General features: G+C 41.5%; 2 protein-coding genes across 3 annotated transcripts; one reads left to right on the top strand and one right to left on the bottom strand.

Moving 5' to 3' along the window:
* Positions 1 to 485: 485 nt before the first annotated feature.
* Positions 486 to 14873, top strand: LOC122042413. 2 transcript variants are annotated; one of them, XM_042602524.1, is made up of 5 exons: positions 499 to 620; positions 749 to 1013; positions 1502 to 1693; positions 13390 to 13755; positions 13903 to 14873. In XM_042602524.1, exons 3-5 carry the CDS (start codon positions 1504 to 1506, stop codon positions 14604 to 14606), a joined length of 1260 nt encoding a protein of 419 aa, XP_042458458.1. In that variant the 5' UTR covers positions 499 to 620; positions 749 to 1013; positions 1502 to 1503; the 3' UTR covers positions 14607 to 14873. The 2 variants fall into 2 exon arrangements, with proteins under 2 accessions (XP_042458459.1, XP_042458458.1); XM_042602525.1 differs by lacking the exon at positions 749 to 1013 and having other exon boundaries at positions 486 to 620.
* A 3528-nt stretch (positions 14874 to 18401) lies between these two features.
* LOC122044028 (UDP-glycosyltransferase 73C4-like) lies at positions 18402 to 19829 on the bottom strand. Its single transcript, XM_042604576.1, has one exon. The coding sequence runs from the start codon at positions 19827 to 19829 to the stop codon at positions 18402 to 18404; it is 1428 nt and encodes a 475-aa protein (XP_042460510.1).
* Positions 19830 to 24478: the final 4649 nt, after the last annotated feature.

Genomic DNA, 24478 nt, shown 5'->3' with positions numbered 1-24478 from the left:
GTGGCTGGACATGAGATCGAAGATGAGCATGTACATGTAGATGCTGAGGGTCTTCCATCTTCACTATCGGGGGACTAGTAGAATGGTGAAGGCCTGTCACCTCACCATATCATCCATGATTCATCTTATATGGCGGGTAAGGAATATGAGTATGTTTAAGAGAGTGAGTTTGATGTAAAGATTATATTCAAGAAAATACAAGTGTATTCATCGTATATGCACTTGTATTTTCCTGAATATAATCTCTCTATATATAGATTCCTAGGTATTTATTTAGATTTGTTACTTCGTCAGCAACTAAGGATCATTTTTGTACACTTTACACTCTCTAGACATAATTTACATTTCATCAAAAATAAAAATAAAAATAAAAATAAAACAAAAACAAGAGAGTAAAATCTCATTTCAAACTAATTCAAAACATTCCCAATCCATCTCGAAATGGGCCGACGGCCCACATTGAGGCATCAGATTTTTTGGGGGGCAAACAAACAAATAGAGGAAGAAGAGACGAGCAAGCAAGTGCAGTAGGATTAGGAAGAAGCAACAATGGCGTTTTGGCAAATAGGTCGCCCGTAGCCTGAAATCGCTCTGTTTCTCTCGTATTTGGGGGCGTCGAGGTTAGATGCTCAATCCTCCTCATGATGCTTGCACAAAATTCTAATTTCTTTTGTCATTTACTTCGTCTGTGCAATATATCATTTTTTTCGCCACACCCTTTGTCGTGAGATAATCCATGATGGAACAGGCAGTCGTTCAAAGGAGAAATCAGAAAGTGCAACCCTGAAACCAGAGCAAAATAGACATGCGTATGCCTGAAATATCAAGCTAACAAGTTGGACGGCGATTGAACTACTGAAATTCTCTAATTATTGCCGACCTTGTTGTTTGCTGATGGAAAGTTTCATACTTGGTTAATAATTCCATTTAACTGAGCTTTCAACTATAACTTTTTGTGCATAGAAGTGGTGGATTATGAAGAGACCATCACCAGCACAAACTCTTTAGAAAAGGTTCTTTGATTTCCAAATTCATAAAAGAATCACCATTTCCCTAAGTCTGTTCCTAACGTTTCCAACTCTATGGAAAATTGTATTACCATCTATATATTTCTAAATAAGTTGCATTGGCTGCGGTAATTTCTTCCAGTCCGTAATATATACCATTGACATCACTCATCATTGCAAGTCAAGAAAGGACTAGTTTTTTCAATCCAACCAACCAACCAAGGCCTATACCTCACCTAGTCCTAGGACCTTGGATAGTTGAGAGTCCTTCAGCTATTTGAAATAAATAAAAACTGTAATCTGCCTATATTAACTTACATGTGCATAATCCTGTACTGGTACTTTGGCTAGATAGTGAGGTTTAATTGAATGCCATACCATCTTGTGTGTTTGTTGACTTGGTTGGGTTTTATGTTGAATGAGATTGCTTTTGTTCATAGACATTTGTTTTGAACACATCAATTTTATCATTGATTTATTTTTGTTGTTGGTAGGAATGGAGGATCTCATTTTGAAGTATCTCATAACTTCCACTCATGCTAATCCTTCTTTTGCAAAGGGGTATTCCAAAAATAGGATATTAGAAGTTTCAAATATACCAAACATGTTTCCCATTCAATGGAAGGTCAACAAACATATGTATTCTTCTCGTTTTGCTACACAGTCAAAACGAACTCCTATGCAAGGTATGCACTTGCTATCTAATATATTGTAACTTGTACATTTCTTAGTGTAACTTTCAGTGTTAAATTACTTTCATATTGTTTTGCGTTTGAAGACTACCTTTCATGTCTCTATAAAGCATGACTGTTTCCTAGTTTATCTATTTCCTAGTTTATCTATGTACAACTCATAACTAATCATCAATTTTCAATATACGCTTCTTTGACACTGACATTGTTTTAGTTCTCACTAGAATTTAAAAGATCATGTAAATGAAGTCCTCATATTCTCATTTTCTATTATTAATTGTCACTTGTCAGCTACTTTTTAGGGATATTTGATGAAATATTGGTTTCTTTTAAGAACAAGGTCCCAAGACATTGCTTAGAAACTCCAATTTTGCAATGCAAATTAATTAAAATAAAGTAAATTAACAAAATACATCATCTTTTTCTATTTAATTTTCTAAATTTTTGAAGTTTTTTTTTAAGTTACCCTATAATATTCAAGACATAGACAAAGTATTTATAAGGAGTCTACATTTCCATAATATTCTTATGTTTGTTTATATTCAAACAGATTATGGATCTAGCTCCTCACACGCCCATAACTAATGTATAAACATACCCTGAGGCCAAGCTATTAACTCGTTCAAGAAAGATACAATGAACTAGCACAATTGCAATTTGCAAAATAACTTAAAAGTCCTAAAGTCCTCCTCTATTGTTTTTGTGTATATTGAAGGATCTCCTCATCCTTTTTCCCACCCTTTTTTTGTAAAATACATATAGAATCTTATAATATTACGATGTGATCTCTCTTCTTGTTCCTTGGTAGGATCCCCATCTGACTAACCTCGCTGGCGGCCAATGTGTCATGCTTTGCTAGCATCATCACTTACATTCTTGTTGTTTGCTACAGCATCCATGAATTCCAAGTACAATTTACATCTTGTGTCACTTTGTGACAATATTTAACACTAAATTATAGGAACCTAGTTGAAATTATTTCTTTAAAAAAAAGAAGAAATATTATATGAAAAATAAATAAATAAATCCATGGAAAGGTTGATGATGTAAAAATTAGTTCTATTATTTCAGGGAATAACACATTGCTTCAATGGAGCATTCTGTGAAAAAAGAGGAATATCTAGGGGGCATACTTTCTCTCTCTTTTTTTTAAAAAAGAATAATTCACTCAATTAATAGATCAATCTATCATGCCATTGTATTAGTTTCATGAAATTTTTGAATTTTTGTGATTTGTCATTCTAATTTGCTCTAGTGTCAAATATTGCAGTTCTAGTGCTATTTCCTGAGGCATGCGAAAGTTTCTTTGTTCTGTGTCACACTTTTCACTATTATATAAATGGTTGCATTCATTTAAGTAGTATGACAATGACATTCATTCTAGTGCGAACTACCTTGGGAAATCTCACAGGTGTTTATATCTTGCTAAAAAACCGAAAAACAAAAAGATAGTGTTGTAGGAGGATCATGCGGAGCAAATTACCAGCAGCCTCTTCTTGTCTTACTGGAAGTCTTAAGATCATTGATAATGAATACAGACATTAGCTCCTATAGTATGTGCAAACCTATTACCATCTATCTCATAAAGCAAAACAAATCCTAAGTCATCTCCTTTCTCTATGGTCTGACTGTTTTCAACTGCAACCTTTTTTTTCTCAGCAACATTTGTTGGATCGAGACCACGCTAGAGGAGGAGGAGGGGGGGAATAGCGTTCGTGGCTATTTCTTTCGATTCGTAAAACAAATGAGTAAAAGCGTAGCGGAATGAAGAAATAACAAACACAGAGAGACAAGGAGATTTACTTCGTTCGGAGCCTAAGGCAACTCCTACTCGAAGGCCCGCGATCCTTGATCGCTTTCCGTGGGCAACAACTATAATCACGATAAAAATATTACAGACTAATTACAATTCAAAGCAGTAAGCAGATTATACCGACAACAAAAACTAAATCTGAAGCTCCGGGTTGTCGGGGTGTCGTTGCAGCACTTTCTGGATCGAGTCGTTAGCAGCTTGTTGCAGAGAGATTGCTTAGAAGATTGTTGTTTTTGAAGCTGCACCTCGACCCTTCTTTTATATGAAGTTCCGGGCACCTGGAGTGTGACGTGGCCAACCAACCAGGATGCTCCACGTGGCGAAGTCGCGGCAGGGATAAAGTTTGGTCCCGGGCGCTTGGACCTGTTCCGGGCGCCCGGACCTCCGGGCGCCCGGATCCATCCCGGGCGCCCGGACAGCCTTTTTCCAGCAGGTTCCTCACCTGCAAACAAAGGTTAGTCTGAGCAATATCCCCTGCATGACAGTGTTAGAATAAGATAAAACATTGTAAAGAAGAATTGACAGTCTTCGGACTGTCCGAGTCTGACTTCGGATTTCCAACCGGAAATCCTAGGTCGACCCGACGCCTACTGTTCCCTCTACGGGGAACGCGTCCTCACCTACTCCACTCAGGAGATTTACCTGTTGCCAGTCGATCCTCCAGATCTACTGGACTTTTGCTCAGCACTCGATGCTTCCGGACTTTCTGCTGGACATCCGCTTCCCGGCTAGTCCAGACTTTCACCTGGTTCGCGACACCAGGACTTTCCACCTAGGGTTACCACCCCCTAGGATTTTTGCCTGAAGCCATCGACCTGCCAAGACTTTCCGCATAGGGTTACCACCCCCTATGACCTAGGGTTACCACCCCCTAGGGTTTTCCGCCTGCCTAACCGCAGCTAGGACTTTCCTGAAATACTCATTCAAACATGTTAGATCACACACTAACTTAACTTTGAATCCTTTGTCATTATCAAAACTAAGGTTCGATCGTCGGATGCTTCTGCACCAACAATCTCCCCCTTTTTGATAATGGCAACTGAAATTCAATGTTAAGTAAAAATTATGCATTTATATATAAGCACAAGAAGCGTGATATAAAAAATAAGCATAAACATAGCTCCCCCTTAATACAGGCTCCCTTTAAAACATTTTCTTTGAATTTATTTCTTTCTTTGAATTTCTCTACTCTCCCCCTTTGCCATATATCAAAAATGAGCTAGTTTTGAAAAACTTAATTTTTCAAGACAGAATTTAGCAGAAAACATTTTGACTTAGGCAAGGAGCAAGTGTAAGGCAACACCTTAGAATAGCAATATTTTTCAAAATTTTATCAATTGATTTTGCTTGAAGAGATTTGCAAAGAGGAACTCTTTTTAACTTAGTGTGTTTTGAGGAGAAAAAATTTTCAAATAAAAATTTAACTTTAGAAATTTAACAAAGTTTTCCACTTCAGAAATTTTAAGCAACATTTTCAGAAAAAAAATTTCTTGAAAGAAAATATTCAGGTTTTTTAAAGAAAATATCCAAAGGAAAAAACATTTTTCAAAGCTTTAAAAACTTGACGGTTTTTCGAAGAGGTTTCAGCTTAAATAACTTTTTAAGAAGATTTAAAAAGGATTTTCAGAATAGAGGACACTTGAAAGTTTTAAATTTGGAGAAAGTTTTTGAGAAAGCTGCTTTGAAATGAATTTCAAGAATATTTAAGGCAAAGGAGAAGGGATAACCTTGATAGAATGTCATTTTGTTTTAGTAAGGTATCAGAGCCGTACAGTCCCAGCATGAGTAAAGATTTGTTTTGATCAGGTATCAGATCCCTTAAGTACAGACATGCTAAAACTTATTATTTCCTTCACCAATTGTCTAACCGTTTAGCTACTTGCTGATTGCCTAGAGGGCAACAGTGTTCACTTGGTTAGTCAAGTCAAGTCAATTGATCCAGTTAGATTGTACTAAGGCTGAAAGACTTGATTTGATTACTGTTAATTATGTATTTAACGCCCAGACTCATATTAATGCACAGAAATAAGCATTCTTGAGTCCAGGTTGTACCCTATGCATCTCACAACGTTCTATGTTTTACAAACACAATCAAGGTAAACCTAGGTGTTTGTGAGATGCTCTGGCTGAGTCCTGGGGGAACATGATTTCTAGGGTGAAATCCTAGACTAAATCCAACTTTCGAAAGTCTAGCAAAGTGGGGATTTTGGAAAATCAGTTTTGCCTAGTAGTTATAAAAAAATAAGTAAGAATATAAAGTTATAGTATCTATTCTACCCAACACATACCTATTTGTCTTCTAAGTGAGCTGAACTCAAGTTCAGGTAAGGGTTTTGTAAAAATGTCAGCTAGGTTTGATTTTGACTCAACATAGTTGAGTATAATATCACCCTTAGCTACATGATCCCTTACAAAATGATGCTTCACCTCTATATGTTTAGTCCTTGAGTGATGAATTGTGTTTTTTGTTAGATTTATTGAACTTATATTATCAATTGAAATTTTTGTTTTATTATATTCTAGTTGATAGTCTTTAAGAGTGTGCATCATCCATAGCAATTGAGATGCGCATTCACCTAAGGCTATATATTCAGCTTCAGTGGTAGATAAAACAATACAATGTTGCTTTCTACTTGACCAACTTACAAGACATTGCCCTAGAAATTGACAACTGCCACTTGTGCTTTTTCTATCTAACTTGCATCCAGCATAGTCGGAATCCAAGAAGGTCAAGGTGCAAGTTCTAGGGTACCGAGTCCTATATTTAGAGTACCTTTAATGTACTAAGTATTCTTTTAACATAGGTTAAGTGTGACTCTTTTGCAGGATTGGTATCTTGCGCACATACCAACAGAAACAATATATCAGTCGGCTTGCAGTTAGGTAAAGCAACTACCTATTACACTTCTATAATATTTTGGGTCTACTGGTTTTCCTTCAGGGTCGAGTCAATGTTGATGTTAGTTGCCATCGAGTATTTATTATTTTGAATTTTCCATGCAATTTTTTAATTAATTCCTTAGCGTATTTAGTTTGATAAATGTAAATTCCATCTTTAGTTTGTTTTATTTGTAAGCCTAAGAAAAAATTAAGTTCACCAACCATACTCATTTCAAATTCATTTTCCATTAATCTAACAAATTCTTTTAGAAATTTAGAGTTAGTGGATCCAAAAATTATATCATCAACATAGATTTGGGCTATGAAGATGTCTTTTTCTACAGTTTTTACAAATAGAGTTGGATCTATTTGACCTTGGTTGAAGCCTTTGGATATTAAGTGATTGGATAACCGTTCATACCATGCCCTAGGGGCTTGTTTAAGTTCATACAAGGCCTTTTTTAACTTAAATACATGATTAGGATTGTTTAAGTCTTCAAATCCTGGGGGTTGGCTTACATAGACCTCTTCTTTGATGAAACCATTTAAAAAGGCTGACTTAACATCCATTTGGTATAATTTAAACCCTTTATTTGCTGCATAAGCTAATAGCATTCGAATGGATTCGAGTCTATCTACCGGTGCATAGGTTTCATCATAGTCTAATCTTTCAACTTGACTAAACCCTTTGGCTACTAGTCTGGCTTTGTTTCTTATGATATCACCCTGATCATCCAACTTATTTCTAAAAACCCATTTGGTGTCTATTATTGATTTATCTATGGGTTTAGGTACAAGGTCCCAGACTTGGTTTCTCTCAAATTGGGCTAATTCCTCCTGCATAGCTATGATCCAGTCCGAGTCAGGTAGTGCTTCTTCTATTGTCTTAGGTTCGATTTTAGAAATTAGGGCAATCTGACTATGGATTCTATAGGAAGATCTAGTTCTGACTCCTAGGTTTGGATCACCCAAAATTTGGTCAGGTGGGTGAGAAGTACTGGCCCTAGTTGGTCTTATAATTGGGTCAGGGGCTGGTTCCTCTGGTTTATTAAGATTTGGTTGAATTTCATCATCTTCTATATTTCTTGGATCAACATTCTCATTTATATTTGGTAAATTATTTTCTTCATCAAATATTATATTAGTTGTTTCTTCAACTTTTAGAGTGTTTTGATTGTAGACTCTATAGGCTCTACTATTTGAGGAGTATCCTAAAAATATTCCTAGGTTAGATTTGGGTGTGAATTTTCTTAAATAATCTTTAGTGTTTAAAATGTGAACTTTACACCCAAATATTTTTAAATAATTTAAGTTAGGAATTTTATGATAATATAGTTCATAAGGGGTTTTCTTGTGAAATTTGTTGATTAAAATTCTGTTTTGAATATGATTTGCAGTATTTATTGCTTCAGCCCAAAATTGGTGATTTAAATTATATTCATTTAACATAGTTCTAGCGGCTTCTTGTAGTGTTCTATTTTTACGTTCCACTAGACCATTTTGCTGAGGGGTTCTAGGACATGAAAATTCATGTAGGTATCCATTTATTTTACAAAATTGAGTAAATCTATGATTTTCAAATTCTCCCCCGTGATCACTTCTTATTCTTTTAATTTTAGTATCTTTTTCATTTTCTATTAATTTGCAAAAATTACTAAATATTTCATAGGTTTCATCTTTTGTTTTTAGGAATCTTACCCATGTAAACCTAGAGTAGTCATCAATTATTACTAAGCAATACTGGTTCTTGCTTAGTGACTTGGCTCCATGTGAATCAAATAGGTCAAGGTGAAGGAGCTCAAGTAACGAGTTGGTTCTTTCTAGATTTGTTGATCTGTGTGTTGACTTAGTTTGTTTTCCTTGTTGACAAGCATTACAGATTGAGTTTTCAATGAATTTTAGTTTGGGCAAACCTCTAACTAGACCATTATGACTCATTTTTGAAATGAGTCTAGTGTGAGTGTGACCCAGTCTTCTGTGCCACAAGTCAGTTTCCTCTTCCTGTGTTATAAAACACTTTATTGAGGATGTGGGTAGATTAATTGAGTACATATTGTTTTTCCTAAGTCCCTTAAGTGTGATTTCAGGATTTTTAATATTTTTGACTAAACACCTAGCTTTGTCAAAAGTGACTAAGTATCCGCTATCACACAATTGGCTTATACTTAGTAAGTTGAAATTGAAATTTTCAACTAACAAAACTTTTCTAATAATAAAATCGGAGTTGAGTTCGATATTATCTCTTCCGATTACCTTAAGTTGACCATTGTTGCCGAATGCAACTGATCCTAAATTTTTTAGTTTGAGCTTTGAAAACTTCAATTTATCTCCAGTCATATGTCTGGAACATCCACTATCCAACATCCATTGATCCAACTCCTACACATAAAGTGAATGAATTGGTTTCTTGTTAATGGATAGAAAGATAGTTTGACTGAAGTAGACTCCTTAGAATTTTATCTTACCCGGGCTAAGTTAACAATAATTAGTCATATTGTTATAATTGTTTTGAAAAGTGTTTTAAAGTTTAATTTAAAAGATTTTTGAAAGATGAGTTTTAAAATAATTTTGAAATTGGGTTTAAAATAATTTTGAAATTGAGTTTAAAATAATTTTTGAAATTGAGTTTAAAATAATTTTGAAATTGGGTTTAAAATAATTTTGAAATTGGGTTTAAAATTTTGAAATTGGGTTTAAAATTTTGAAATTGGGTTTAAAATAATTTTGAAATAATTTTGTTGAATTAACTTGATTTAAGTCAATTTTAATTTAGTCATCTCACCCGATCTAAATTTTCAATCAGAGAACCCTATAATTGTTGTGAGATGAATTGAGGTTCAGTTTAAGGAATTGGTTTAACTTTGTATTAGATTCAGGTTTAGCTTTGGGTTTAATAAGTAAGCATTCTTTGGATAAACTTCTGGGCTATGGTGAGTCACAAGGAACTCATTAAAGTAACCATGCCTTCGAGGTTTTCCAAATAGTCCTACCCATTGAGCTTAATACTAAACCTTGGTCTAACTAGTTAGGATCCATTTAAGGGTAGCTTCGGTCAGTTCCACTTGGCCAAATGCACCAGGTCGAAGCCATATCTTCCTAGACATGCGATGCCCAAGCTTCCCTAACGTACTATCATCCAAAAACTTCACCAGTACCGTGGGTCAAGTTAAACCTAGCCCATTTTATCTAACCTTAATTACCCTGCCGGGTAGTCTGCTCTTGGTTACCCTTATCGGGTGGATTAAGTTTAGAGGTGCCCGATAATCTGGAGCCTTCCTTTGGATTTTTGATTTTAACTTGATTTTAATTTAATTAATTTAATTTCGAATTTTGAATTTAATTTTTGAATTTAAAATTTAATTTCGAATTTTGAATTTCTGAATTTAATATTTAATTTCGAATTTTGAATTTTTGAATTTAATTTTTGAATTTATAAAATTTAATTCCGAATTTTGAATTTAAAATTTAATTTCGAATTTTGAATTTCTGAATTTAATATTTAATTTCGAATTTTTAAGGTTAATTTTGAATAATTTTTTTTTTTAATTTAAATTTTTAATATCGTTTTTCTTTTTGCTCTCTCTGGATCATACCTCGATATGATCTATCGAGGTAGTGTATTTGATCCTTCGGGATCCAGTATTGACTAAGTCCAACTTGATTGATCAATTTGGACTTGGGGACCCATGCTTGGACTGAGTTACTACTTTGTTTGTATATTAAGGATAAGTAAGATTTATATTTACTTTTATATCCCAGCCCAGTTCTATTGTAAATGACCCTTTGTGTCCCAAGAATTAAGTCCAAGTTCTTGGAGCCCAAAGAAAACCGTTCTAAGGTAGTTTTTAAATCTTTAACCTGATTCTTTAGACTTGAATTTTCTTCCTCAAGTTTTTGAACTTGAGTTGGAAATTCAGTCTGACTCTGGTCAGGTAAGGGTTTAGTGTCAGCCACTTCTTTAAGGACAGTTATTTCCTTTATAAGTGACTTAACTTTCAGGTTTGACTTAGCTAATTTGCGCAATAAATAACTAACTAAAATGTTTAACCGGGAGATACTTACAGCGGGGTCTGGTCCTTCGGAAACGGATACGGATCCGTGGCTTTGCTCGGACTTCGCCTCAGACTCGCTCTCGCTTCCGGATTCGACGATTTGGTCCCGGGCCATTAATGCGAGTAGACTCGTCTGTTCGAGCTCGTCGTCGTCGTCCTCCGATGAAGATTCGTCCCATGTTGCCTTAAGGACCTTTTTCTTTCTTTGCTTTTGACCTCCTTCAGGTTAGGGCAGTTGGATTTGATGTGCCCTTTTTGGTTGCACCCGTAGCATGTAACTTCAAACTTCATCTTTGAGTTCTGTGACCCTTCCTTCGTTTTCACTGCCTTCTTTAGATCTCTTTTGTTGAAGCCCTTCGTCTTGTAGAGCTTCTTTACGAGGTTTATCAGCTCGGTTGTAATTTCAATGTCTTCATCGTCTGAGTCTGGTTCATCTTCCGACTCCGGTTCCGTTCTTCGTCGTGATCTTGGTTCCCGTGTTCGACTTGTACCTGCAACCAACGCAATACCTTTCTCGGTTGGCTGTGTATTAGTCTACTCATGAAGTTCAAATTCACAAAATAGTTCGTCTAATTTTAATGAAGACAAGTCCTTGGAAACTTTGTAGGCATCTACCATTGATGCCCACAATGTGTTCCTTGGAAATGAGTTTAAAGCATACCTTATGACGTCCCGATTCTCTATCTTCTGCCCGATTCCGTGAAGAGAATTGAGGATGTCTTGGATTCTCGCATGTAGGGAATTCGCCGTCTCGCCTTCCTGCATCTTTAGATTATATAATTTATTAAGTAAAAGATCTCTTTTACTTACCTTGGCGTCGTTAGTGCTTTCGTGGAGTTCGACTAGCTTTTCCCAGAGCTCCTTTGCGGAAGAGAACGGGCCGACCTTGTTGAGTTCTTCTTTGGAAAGGCCGCACTGGAGGGTGCAGGTAGCTTTGGCGTCGGCTTCCACTTCTTGCAGGGGGTTGGTTTGCCATCGTCATCGGAAGGTAGCTGAAGTCCCGTCTTAATGATCATCCATGTTTCGAACTGGATCTTCAGATACGTCTCCATTCTTCCCTTCCAGTAGCCGAAATCATCTCCGGAGAACAGTGGGGGACGAACAGTACTGAACCCCTCTTGTTGAGCCATTTGTAATATGCAACAAGAACAACAAAAATATATGTTCCAAGACTAAGTCTTGGATTAGTAGTGCGGGAATAGTAATAATAACGAGCTCGAGTGGTGTTGTACCAACTTCGAGCAAAAGCCGATTCGATAAAAGAATTAGAATAAAGCTATAAGGCTAGATTCTAATTGACTCCGAAAAATATAAAATACCACGAAAAATTTGTTTTGAAAGGTGGTTGCACCAATTCAAAACAACCCCGCTCTGATACCAATTGTTGGATCGAGACCACGCTAGAAACAAATGAGTAAAAGCGCAGCGGAATGAAGAAATAACAAACACAGAGAGACAAGGAGATTTACTTCGTTCGGAGCCTAAGGCGACTCCTACTCGAAGGCCCGCGATCCTTGATCGCTTTCCGTGGGCAACAACTATAATCATGATAAAAATATTACAGACTAATTACAATTCAAAGTAGTAAGCAGATTATACCGACAACAAAAACTAAATCTGAAGCTCCGGGTTATCGGGGTGTCGTTGCAGCACTTTCTGGATCGAGTCGTTAGCAGCTTGTTGCAGAGAGATTGCTTAAAAGATTGTTGTTTTTGAAGCTGCACCTCGACCCTTCTTTTATATGAAGTTCCGGGCGCTTGGAGTGTGACGTGGCCAACCAACCAGGATGCTCCACGTGGCGAAGTCGCGGCAGGGATAAAGTTTGGTCCCGGGCGCCTGGACCTGTTCCGGGCGCCCGGATCCATCCCGGGCGCCCGGACAGCCTTTTTCCAGCAGGTTCCTCACCTGCAAACAAAGGTTAGTCCGAACAATATCCCCTGCAAGACAGTGTTAGAATAAGATAAAACATTGAGAAATGACAGTCTTCAGACTGTCCGGGTCTAACTTCGAATTTCCAACCGGAAATCCTAGGTCGACTCGACGCCTCATGTTCCCTCTACGGGGAACGCGTCCTCACCTACTCCACTCGGGAGATTTACTTGTTGCCAGTGCGATCCTCCATATCGACTCGATGCTTCCGGACTTTCTGCTGGACATCCGCTTCCCGGCTAGTCCAGACTTTCACCTGGTTCGCGACACCAGGACTTTCCACTTAGGGTTACCACCCCCTAGGATTTTTGCCTGAAGCCATCGACCTGCTAAGACTTTCCGCATAGGGTTACCACCCCCTATGACCTAGGGTTACCACCCCCTAGGGTTTTCCGCCTGCCTAACCGCAGCTAGGACTTTCCTGAAATACTCATTCAAACATGTTAGATCACACACTAACTTAACTTTGAATCCTTTGCCATTATCAAAACTAAGGTTCGATCGTCGGATGCTTCTACACCAACAACATTTGCTGGTGAGACTGACAGATGATACTGGATAGTTAAAAGTGTAAAACACTTCTGTTCCTCAATTTTAATGTAGGGTATATTAGATCAGAAGGATGATACATACAATTTTTTTACTTTTTTCTTGCTATAGTTTGGAAATGGTTCATAAATTTGCATTGGAATGATAAGTTGGGTTTGGCAATGTGTTGGATGAAAGGTGCTTGTTTTGTTTTATATGCTTTTCTGATGGCTATTGCTCTCTGATTAATTAAGGAGTTTGGATAACTGTGTATGTACAATTTGGATATTTTGATATACCTGTTGGGTGTGGATTTATCTTGGTCAGAGTTAACATCTCCTTTTAATTCACTCATTGTACCACGGCCATATTTCATATCCCTCATGCATGTTTATGGGGTAATTGATTGAGAAATCTTCTAAAATGGATTTTTTTGTACTTTTATTTGCATAAACCTCAAGGTCTATAAACTGACCGATTGTCTTCAGATTTTCAGGGTTTTGCAAAACCTTCACGTCTTTTGCAGAGCACCGAAGCAAAGCACACAAAATATTTACATGAAGATGCATTGTCTTCCTTGGAGTTGGACTTGCATAACTCTTATTACATAGTTGAGCTCTGCACAAGTAGCGATTATGGCTCTTCTTTGAATGACATAAACGCTGCATTACTGCTTTGCTTAATAGATGAAAATGGAAATGCAATACTACAGAGGTTAGCTGTGATCCCCAAGCCAGGGGTAGACACAAATTCAAATGAATCTCTTCACTTCCAGAGAGGTTATGTTGATGTTGTCACTTTCAAAGGATCCAAGTTAGGGAAAATTGAAGCAATTTGGATTGGTCTTGAAACAGGTAGGCTACGAGGTATTCAGTATCGAAATATCTTAGAGTAGCCTTATGAATGATTTCCTCAACCAAGGTCTGGAAGTAGCAACGTTTACAAAATAATCTTTCCAATCAAAGATTGATGTGGTTTTCATTTCTAATCTTCAATGTCAGGTTCTTGGAGGCTTGATGGTTTAAAGTTGACGGTTGTAAATGGCCCTGCACACTTATCTGAATCTATTGTAAACAAAGATGAAAGCGGTTTTGATTGTCTTCAGTACACGTTTGAATCTCACAATTTGCTGCTTGGAGAAGGGGGGATATCTGTAGCTGAGCTAAGACCATCGTTCAGTACTGAGTTATCTCGGAATTCGTTCTCAAGCTCACTAAATATGCAATCATTATCACAAACCCTTCCAGACCATAAACAGACTAGGGAGGCTAGCATGAAGGAGTACGCAGAGCTTAAGTTTTCATTGCTAGTTTATGACCTTATTCTTATATTGACGGGTTCATCGATTCTAAATCTCTGTTCCAATGAGAAATCCACTTATGCGTTCTTAGCTGGTGGGCTTGCTGGTTTCTTTTACCTATTACTGCTACAGAGATCTGTAGATGGATTATCTGCACCAGCAAATAATTCAAAGGGTGGTGACAACTTGTTGCAAGCCTTCGGGGGCATAAAGAGGCAATGGGTACCTCTGGTACTAGTCATTGCCACCAGTGCGGTCATGTTGAAGTATCGAATGGGAGGTACCACGACCTTAGCATTGTCACCGACTGAACTCTTTGTTGGGATCACAGGATTCCTCACTAGTAAAATAGCTGTTTTGTTGGCAGCATTTAAACCTGTTCAAAGGAATCAAAAGGGTGAGTAGATGTATATGAGCTGATCAAGTTGCTAATCGACTGGTTATTTTATAGCCTCACCAAGAATGAGATGGAGATTACAGGAGTCACTAGCCTCATTTCTATGGATATTATTGCTACGTTTGATTCGCAGAAATGACAAGTCAGAATATGTAAGGAGAAAAATAGTTATTCTTAGAAATAAAATAGCCAAGGAAGAATATGTATTCAATGAAATTGACAAGGAATACTTATTTCTATATTTGATTCGTAGGAATACTTATCATTTTGGTACAGTCCTACTGGTGGGAATTTCATCATATTCACATTAGTTAAAGGTCTAGCAGCTTGCAGAGCACACTGGTCAAGCAATTAAAGGTTTAGACATGTACAAGCTAATTAAAACAACTTGGCATCTTCAGGATCAGGTTCATGGATAGGTGGAGAATCAAATCTTCCTAAACCAAAGTGCTCTATATAATCCAAACTATTATCACCAATTATCAAAAACAATGAGTAAGAATTAAAAGAACACACCTAATTATCAGAATAGTCAACATGACATTATTTTTTAAAATAAATAAATAAATAATGCCCCATATATGTTTTTAATATAAAAAAAATCTTATTCTAATCTTCATGTATTTTTTTTTATCAGATATCTAGCTTATAATTCGATTAATCTTGGAGTGGATAGTCTGATTCTATATCACTAATCTAGGAATGCCCTCTTTACTCTTCCATTGGGCCATATTGATTTTGTTAAGCACAAGCACGTACATCCTAATGACAACAATTTGGCATCTTCAAGTACATCAATAGGTGGAGGATCAAATTTTCTTAACTCAAATTTCTCTATATACTCCAAGTGATCATCACACATTATCAAAGACAATTTGTAAATTCTCTCACTGATAAATATCTTAAGAAATGAAAATAAATGTTTGATACCAAAGTTCTATTACAATTGGGAAGCACCAATAGATCATGCATAAAGTCTTCAATTTAGTCTCATGATACATTGCATGGCCTATTAGAGAGTTTAAATGAGTTAACTATTATTATTATTATTATTAGATAGATGATTTTCCTTTTATTTCACCTATAAAATAAATCTAAATAGTTTATGCACATTCAGAGGCCAACCTTCCGAATGAATTAACTATTGCTGATTTGGGTTTAAGTATTTGAGGTTGATAGTTAGGGCTTGCAAGTTATTTGGGCAATTTTTTTTTTCACTTAGGTGGGTTATAAGAATTAATAATAGGGCAAATTTAATCCGAAATATTTGAAAGGACTATTTGTAATAACCACGGCAATCTACCAAGTATCAATAACCAACAATTCATGCTATTTACTAGGGATGCAAGTAGGTTATGAGTTAAAAGATTAGATCTTCACATATGCCTTAGGTAGGGCTGGAAAAAAATATCGAAATATCAAAAAATCGTATCGAAAAAATACCGTATATACCGAAATTTTCGGTATACCGAAAAATTCGGTACGGTATCATACCGTACCGAATTTGTCGGTAACGGTAACGGTAACGATTTAAAATATTTCGGTATACCGAAATACCGAGTAACTATAGATTAAATGATTAATTTAGATTCCCCTAAAACCTAAACCAAACCCTAAACGACCCCAAACCATGTTCTCTCCTTGCGCAGTCGGCGCACACGTTGCGACTCGCGATTCTTTCCTTCCATAGTCGACCACCACACATAGTCGCCGGAGAAGATGCACAACAACTTAGAAACTTCTTCTCCAGCCCTAATATTTTTTCCCTTCATTGAATCTGAAGAAATCTAATCACCGAGCTCTGTTCTGAGAGTTATGCTTGCGCAAGTTCTTGTCCGATTTTCCGGTGAGTTTTAGCTTTTGTTTCTTTGGTGGATTTATGGTATTTTTAGTAGGGATTGAAGCCTATATGTTTCCCCTATTTTTCCAGCTAGCATTTAGTTATTTCTGGCAAGATTTCGACGAGTCTCCGGCGAGCCACCACCCTGGGACCATTAGCTACTGGTTTAATCTTCAATCTTGCATATTTGGGTTCGAAATCCCAACTCTTGTTCTTATATGATCACTGTCCTTCATTACAAGACAATTATTTTTCATATATTATATGTAATATATATATAACTTCGGCATGACGGTATTTCACCAATATCGTACCGACATTTCGGTATACCGAAATTCGGTATATCGAAATGTCGGTACGGTATCGGTATCAATTTTTAGAATACCGATTTTTTCGGTACAGTATACGGTATTCGATTTTGGGTACGGTATACCGTACCGACCCAGGCCTAGCCTTAGGTGAGAGATTATAACAAGAGATCAAGTTTTTGATTGATATGCACAAAGGGATATAAAGTTAAGGGAAGCTTTGCCCTTTGAAGAACTCAAGACAAGCGCAAGGCAATTATTTACTTTCTTATATTTGGAAGTGAAGCAAACTAATCGTAGACAAATAGTCGGCATTGCTAGAAGAGTGTGGGAGGAGCAACAAGCGACATGTGACCAAAAGTTTCATGGCGTAGTGTTTCTCAATGAGGAGAGTTGGGTGGAGGGGGTTTTGCCGTGAAGTGAGTCAAGTTTGTGGTAGATCTTCAATATTAAGAATGACAAACATAGGGTTTTTGGCATGAAGTGAGGACCAAGAAGGCATGGAGGAAAATTTGGAGACAGTGTTCGATGTTTGCAAAGGGTTTGGGTAGTAGTGGTAATTTTGGGGATCAAAATGTTTTTGGTTAGCTAAGTATTACTAATTGAAATGTGTTACTAAAGCACAAAAATATAAGTTGAAGTAATTCATAAAACAAGTCATATACTTTTCTATTTGAAGATTGAGCCACATAATTTGTTTCGAGAACATCATTGATTGTATGGTTAACAAATGAATATATAGATTAATTTTTTTTTTTTTTTCAATAACACCAATAAGTTAATCATTAGTTGGGAAGGGTGCTCATGTCAAGTATTTGTTTAGGAGAACGACAACAAGTGCTTTTATATGGTTTGAATCACTCCTATAAATGTCTAACAATATCTCCTGTTTTTCCTTTCTTAAAATGAAACAATTAAATAAATTTAGCAGAGTAGAGTCACTAAGAGCTTGTAGAGATAAACCTTTGATACAATTCACAAGCATTTTGGACGTTGTTTAGCTTGAGCACTTGGTCTCAACCTCCATGGCTTAAACAATTTTCTATACCCCTTTAAGCCAAACAACCTCCTTGATCATTACAGAAAAAGCTTCCAACATATCGATTTTGTTTTGCCTCTAGTTGACTAATCAAGCACAAGTAGCTATTGCACAACCAACAACTAGTAGGTAGTGGGCTGAAATTCCTATCTAGCAAATTGTTCAAACATCTCTAGATCTAGTTTCAATTGATTATAAAATTCTACCCTATGAACTCCTGCTTTCATTGTTTGGAGATTTTGACTTCACTAAGGTTATACCTTATAAGTCTACATAAATCTACACGATCAAGTATAGCCATCAACCACAACCAAGAAGTATATCATTGCGATATCAACACTTAGACCTTATCACCAATTACCAATTAACTTTGATGACCCATTTACAAAATCAACTTTGATCGTCGCCAACACCAACCACACTGTTTATTGTTCTACTTGAGAATTTCAGAGGCAGTCAGGAAACGACCTTTCTTTAGTACTTCTTCCTTTGATAAAGGAATCCAAGTGCCTTTGAAGCTTTACAGCCAAAATACCTTGGGTCCAAAATCCTTTGATTGCTCAGGCCCATCTTTCATGGTGATTAGGGAGGGCATCTCCGTAGACCGTAAGCCTCCTCAGTGCGAGAATCCTGGCCGAAATTGAGACGAGGCCAATTCCAAAAAAGCATCCAGGGAGGAAGACGAGCTCTCAGGAAATCCGCCGGCGAAGAATGCCCGCGCCGAAGTAGCGCGCCTCCTGATGCCTTCGTCGCCCATCAATCTTCGGATACCGCTAGCCAAGTCCTCCTTCGTCACTGCAGTCGCCGAGCTCAACCCGTCGACGGGGCGTCGAACGGCGCACCCTACCTTGAGGTGACGCACTACCAACTTGGCGTTATGGTGCTGGTCCCCCCGCACGGGCCACGCCAGAATCGGCACCCCGCGCGCCACCGCTTCCACCGTCGAATTCCAACCGCAGTGGCTTAAGAAACCCCCCACCGCTGGGTGGCCTAGGATCAACAGCTGAGGCGCCCACCCTCGGATTACCATTCCCTGCCTTCGCTTTGCCACTTCCTCTGCCTGCAGCAGCAATCGGCCATCGCTCTCCGTCGGCTGTCCCATTGCGTCCGACGCCTTCGCCTCCGGCTGCATAACCCACACGAAAGGCAGGTTCACGTCGTCCAAGGCAGCCGCAAGCTGGGCCAGCTCCTCGCCTGAGGGGGCGACCAGTGATCCGAACGAGATAAAGATCACCGATCCCGTCGGCTTCGCGTCCAACCACTGCACGAGCTCCTTCACGTCCACGCCGAACTCTTTCCCGGAACGGACCTCGCCCTCCCCCGTCGACCCCGCCGCGGCTCGCCAGAACGAATCAGGCAGCAACGGGCCGACGCCCCAGGCCGGCTTCCCCGCCGCCTTGGAGACGTAGTCCAAGAAGGGACGCTCCAGATCGCCGCACGTGTTGATGAGTAGCGCGATGGCGCCGTCGGCCCCCTCGACGCCCCTCTGGCGGCGAGGTCCGCCGGGGCAAGCCGGGCCGCCGAAGGGCCTGTGGCGGGTGCTGAGGATGTCGGCTGGGGTGAGGGCTATGTCGTCGGGGAGGCCGGGGATGGGAACCGCGGCGGAGGAGTCGGGGAGGGCGTCGACGTCCAGTTGCCAGGACACGTAGTCGAGGGCTGCGGCGCATGCGCCGGAGGTGAAGAGGCTGACGGCGGGGACGGAGTGCGCGAGGCAGGTGTCGATGAGGCCGCTGAGCATGTCGTCGACGACAACGCAGAGGAGGGAGGTGTTCCGGGCGAAGAAGGCGAGGAGGAGAGAGTCGAGGGCGTCCTCGAGGGGCTTGGCCTGGACGCGGAAGGGGTCCGGCAAGGAGATGATCTGGAGGGGGCGGACGAGGGGGTGAGGAGAAGCGAAGGCGGTGGAGGAGGAAGGCAGGAGGATAGCGACCCTGTAGTTTCGTCGGGCGAAGTGAGCGCTGAGTTGGGTGGCCGGGAAGATGTGTCCGGCGTGAGGGAACGGCACCACCACGATGTCAACCTCCAAGTTAGGAATAGCTTCGGCCATCCCGATTCTGTCTGTCGACACTCTCCTCCCTACTCGATCGATCTCTAGCTTCGGGTTGGGTTTAATACACACCGAGAGGAAGGAAGGAAGGAAGGAGGAAGCGGATTCCAATTACGCCCCTCGGATGCCTTGGCGCTCAAGTCTCTCTCTGACTTGCGATTTGGGCATATGCAATGCAATGGAATGACGAGGGGCTCACTTCCTGGAAATGCCCCAAATTGTTAAGGCACCGGATGAGATTCTTGGCCTTCCCACCTCACTGTCATAGTGCCGCTTTCGTTTCCTGGCTTGAATCATTGCCGTCTATGAAATGATGGGAGCGGAAAAGTTTCTAAATTGGATCGACTGGTTGAAATCTACGGGAGAGTTGAGAATTGAGATTGGACTTTTGATCATAATTGGTCTGACTATTTTTAGCTAAAGGTGGACTGCTACAAATGCATGCACCTCTCATGTTATGGAAAACATGGTTGGAGAATTAGGATTTTTCTAGTTTACCACCAAGTGTTTTTCTCAATTTAAAGTCCAACACAATTGGAAAAAATTAAAGACTATTATTATTGATTATGTCTGAGAATCGAGTCGACGGACGTTGGGAACGTGGTGCTGTATATTATCCTCGGATGACCTCCCAGATAACGTGGACCTCCGACGAACCTATAACAAAGTCGGGCCGGGAAGGGGTTCCGGACGACGACCCTCCGACGCTCAAGTCAGGTAATGGCGAGATGAGCAGAAACAGAGTAACGAGACTGTAGCTACAGTGAAGAATATCGCATACCTCCGTCGAAGTTTAGGGGTCCTTATATAGGATCCCGGGGAGGTGAGTGTGCGCTCGTCGAGGCATGCACGCTCCCCCAATCATACCTCAAAATGGACGTGTCAGAAAAGTGCATCTGATATCATACCACAACCGTCCGAGCATATCTCTGACATGACAGTGGAAACTTCCACCGTACGATCTTCTATTCGGTCTGGTCGCCGACCATGCTGTCGGTCGACGGCGCATGTCTCGAGAAGGATATCGTCAGCTGTCCATTTTGTCCTCTTCTGTCTCTTGTCCGTTACTAGGCCGAGCGGGAGAACCGCTCGGTCGCGTACTCGGACGGGCATGCAGCCTTAGTCGTTCGGTAGCTCGGCCGAGCGAACGTGTCGCTCGGCGCATCGACTGTTTTATACGAGAACCCCTGAGCATCGGAAACCCGACCTGCGATTGAACTGTCTTCGTGCCGACCTGGGCGCTATCACGGCCGATCGGCGAGGTGACCTCCCCGCTCGGCCAGAACATTAGCCTGCCCATCTTGACTTTGACTTCCACATGTCGTTGACCACTGTACGACCGGACCCCCTCTTTCATCACCGGATCACGTGCATTCCCTTCAAGTCTAGTCGAAGGAGGCTGAAAGTCCGACTGACTGGACTACTAGTTTGGTGGTGTAGCAGCCGCTCGGCTACTGAGGTAAGTGCTTCTCCGTTCGGACACTGTGAGGGTTCCAGGCAACCGCTCGACGGCCTATCCACTGGGCCTTGGAAAGTTTTGCTTGTCGCTGAGTGCCTTATCGACCCGAGGGCGATTAATGCTAACGTCTTCAGGATCTCATCGGAATTCGTGCAAATCTCTGCCTTTAAGGTCGAGCATGCACCCATACCCGCGTAATGGCGTTCATTAAATGTCGCCCTCTAACCTGTCACCACGTGGCGCCACCGCAGTCATCGTACGACGAGGGTGTCAGCTCCGATGGGACAGACGGCGGTTTGAATTCAACGGTCGGATGTCAACTTCGATCCCTGTGACATGGATCAGACGGCTGAGGTTGACCGAGCCCCATGTTTATAAAGCATCGTCGCCGACTTCTATTCCATCGTTACTGCCTTCGCGTGCTTCGTCGTCTTCCTTGGCCCCCAGCGTTCCGGCGCTCCTCTATCCTCCTCCCAGGTTTCCTTTTGTAAGCTCTTTGATCCCCTTCGCGTGTTTTCGCGTTTGCTTCTTTGCTCTCCTTAGCGTCGCCTCTATCGTTGCTCTCTCTGTCAATCTTTTCGACGAACTTTCTGTGTTTTCATTTTTCGACCATGGGCAGTTCTTCCCCCCCCCCCCCCCCCCCCCCTCTCCCGGCCTTTGGTATCACGCCATGGAGAGTCGGTTCGATTCAGGAGATGCCTTTAATCTGATCAATGCACATGACATCCCTGCTGACCACAAGCTCACCTTGGCCGAACCGTCTGACCGACCTCATGACCCGCCGGGCGGCAGTGTTACCTTCGTCTGCGACCAATTCATAGCTGGCCTTAGGTTTCCAATCCACCCATTCATCATAGAAGTGTGTAACTACTTTCGCATTCCGCTCGGCCAGCTCGTGCCCAATTCCTTCAGGCTGCTGTACGGCGTAGTTGTGCTCTTCCGAGTGCACAACATCCCCCTTAAGCCTCAAATTTTTCATTATTTTTACTATCCTAAGCAGCCCGAGCTGGATACCTTCTTATTTCAATCTCGGATCGGCTTGGTTTTCTTTGATAAAATGCCTATCTCCAACAAGCACTGGAAGGACTATTTTTTCTTTTTGAGTTTTCCCGAGCCGCCACCTTTCCGAACCCAATGGCAAACTTCGCTGCCGCCTCCCCCCGACCTGAAAAGGTATAGGACCGAGCCCGCTTTTCTCCACGCGGCTAACCTGCTGACCGGCCTGAAATTAGACATCCACAAGCTGCTGCCCGAGGGGATGCTGTACCTGTTCAGCTTAAGTCCGGTCTGAATGCGGCTTCCGAACGGCCTTGGTAAGAAATATATTTCTCTCCTTTTCTTTGGGTCTAACTGATTTCTTTTCTCTTTCTTGCAGCTACGACCATGATGAAATCGGTGGCACTTGGCATGCTGAAGCGCAAGGCTGTCGAGATAGAGGCGGCTGCCGCGCAATAGGCGGAGAGACTCAGCATCGTCCCAGTCAGCTCCCATGAAGGCGAGAGCGAAGAGGTGCAGATGGTAGGCGATGCGTCTGCCGCTCGGACCGCCACTACTGAGGCAGCAAGAGAGACCGCTCCTTCGGGTACTCAACCGGCCACTCGGCCCAAGGAAGTTGGGTCTTCCGGTGACGAACTTCCATTGATTGGACGCAAACGCTGCCGAACGGGCACACCCACCCGCTCGGCCACCTCAGGCGTACATGTGTCCGAGCAGATGGCCAATCCCCCTCTATTGGCTCCAACGACTGTGGAAGAGCTAACTTTCGACCGGACCCCATCTCAAGGCGATTGGCATTCCGACCTCATTGTGGCTCAGCCCCTCAGCTCACTTCCTCCTGCTCAACGGACAAGCAGGCGATCTCTCATTCGCTCCGAGCCGATCGGCCAGTCCCCTGCCCCTTCAGCATTTGCTTAGTCTACACCGAGCGGGCGCAGGACGATCAAGGTCATACTCCACCGACCGACGGAGGAATATCTACAGGCGGTCGAACGGTCGATGAGCCCCGAGCACCAAATAACCATCCGGGGACCGCTAGCGAAGGTCTGGGAGGACGCTCGGGCGCGTATTGCCCTGATGCCCCTGGGGCTGCTCGGCAACAACCATCTACAACAAGCCACCGGGGTAACTCTTACCGTAACCTTCATTTTTTCCTCTCCGTTCGGTACTGACTTTTTCCCTTCTGACATGGTTGCAGTACTGGGTGGAGAGCATAGCGGTATGCGACCGCCTGTTGTCTTTGGAAGAGGAGTTCAAGAAACTCAAAGTTTCTGGTGGGGCTCCCCCTTAGGGCCCCTCTTACGCCGAGCTGAAGGTTGATCTGGACAAGACCAAGAAACTGCTGGAGGCCGAGCAGTACATATCTTCGGGCCTGCAAACTATGGTGGATCGGCTCGAGGCCCAAGTGAAGACTTAGGACAAAAAGATCGACTTGGCTACCTCCAGGAAGAATAGGGTCGTCAACGACATGGAGGCGAAGAATGTCGAGACTCGAGTGCTCGAGCTGAAGGTCAAGGAGTTGACTGATCTACTTACCGCCGAGAAGGATGGGCGCTCGGCGGAGGTGATCGCTCTCCAGGCTGACCTGAAGACCTTTCAAGACGCACTGGAGGCTTCCCGAGCTGCCCTCAGAGAATATCAGGAGGCCGATCCTAGTCGATATACTGTCATGCAACAGAACTTCATCTGCTCGGAGAAATTTGTTGAGAAAGTTTGCGCTCGGCTCGTCCATGCGTTCGAGTTGGCCATCACTGCCACGGCTGACTATCTGAAGATAAAGGGTCGGCTCCCTGAGGATTTCACCATCCCCGCTCGTGACCATGCCGAGCTGCTTACCATGATTCCAGATGAGAATTTTAATTATTAGAGTGAAGTCGTGGATATGTACTGGCCGTTCGGCCTCTTTCCCTGCATGTACTTGCCGTTCGGCCTATTTTGGTTAATGAATTTTTGGCCTTTCACTGTTTGCTTCTATCGTTGTGTATATCCCAGCGAGTTATCTGTTCCCCTGATCGCTATTGAATTCATGAGAGCCTCGTCTTTTGATGTCCGAGCCGCTGCTCGACAATCCAGTACAGGACCACCTCTTTTCCGTAGGACCTGTCAGATTGAAACGATGCCAAGGCGGAGTTTTATAGTAGTCGTTCGACTCTGGCGTTTAATGTCGCCGTTCGACGGTCTTCGGGTCGGGAGG

This window comes from Zingiber officinale, chromosome 2A, assembly GCF_018446385.1.
Source record: "Zingiber officinale cultivar Zhangliang chromosome 2A, Zo_v1.1, whole genome shotgun sequence".
NCBI classification, from domain to species: domain Eukaryota; kingdom Viridiplantae; phylum Streptophyta; class Magnoliopsida; order Zingiberales; family Zingiberaceae; genus Zingiber; species Zingiber officinale.
Note: the sequence above shows the minus strand (reverse complement) of the source record. Positions and strands in the feature narration are given on the sequence as shown.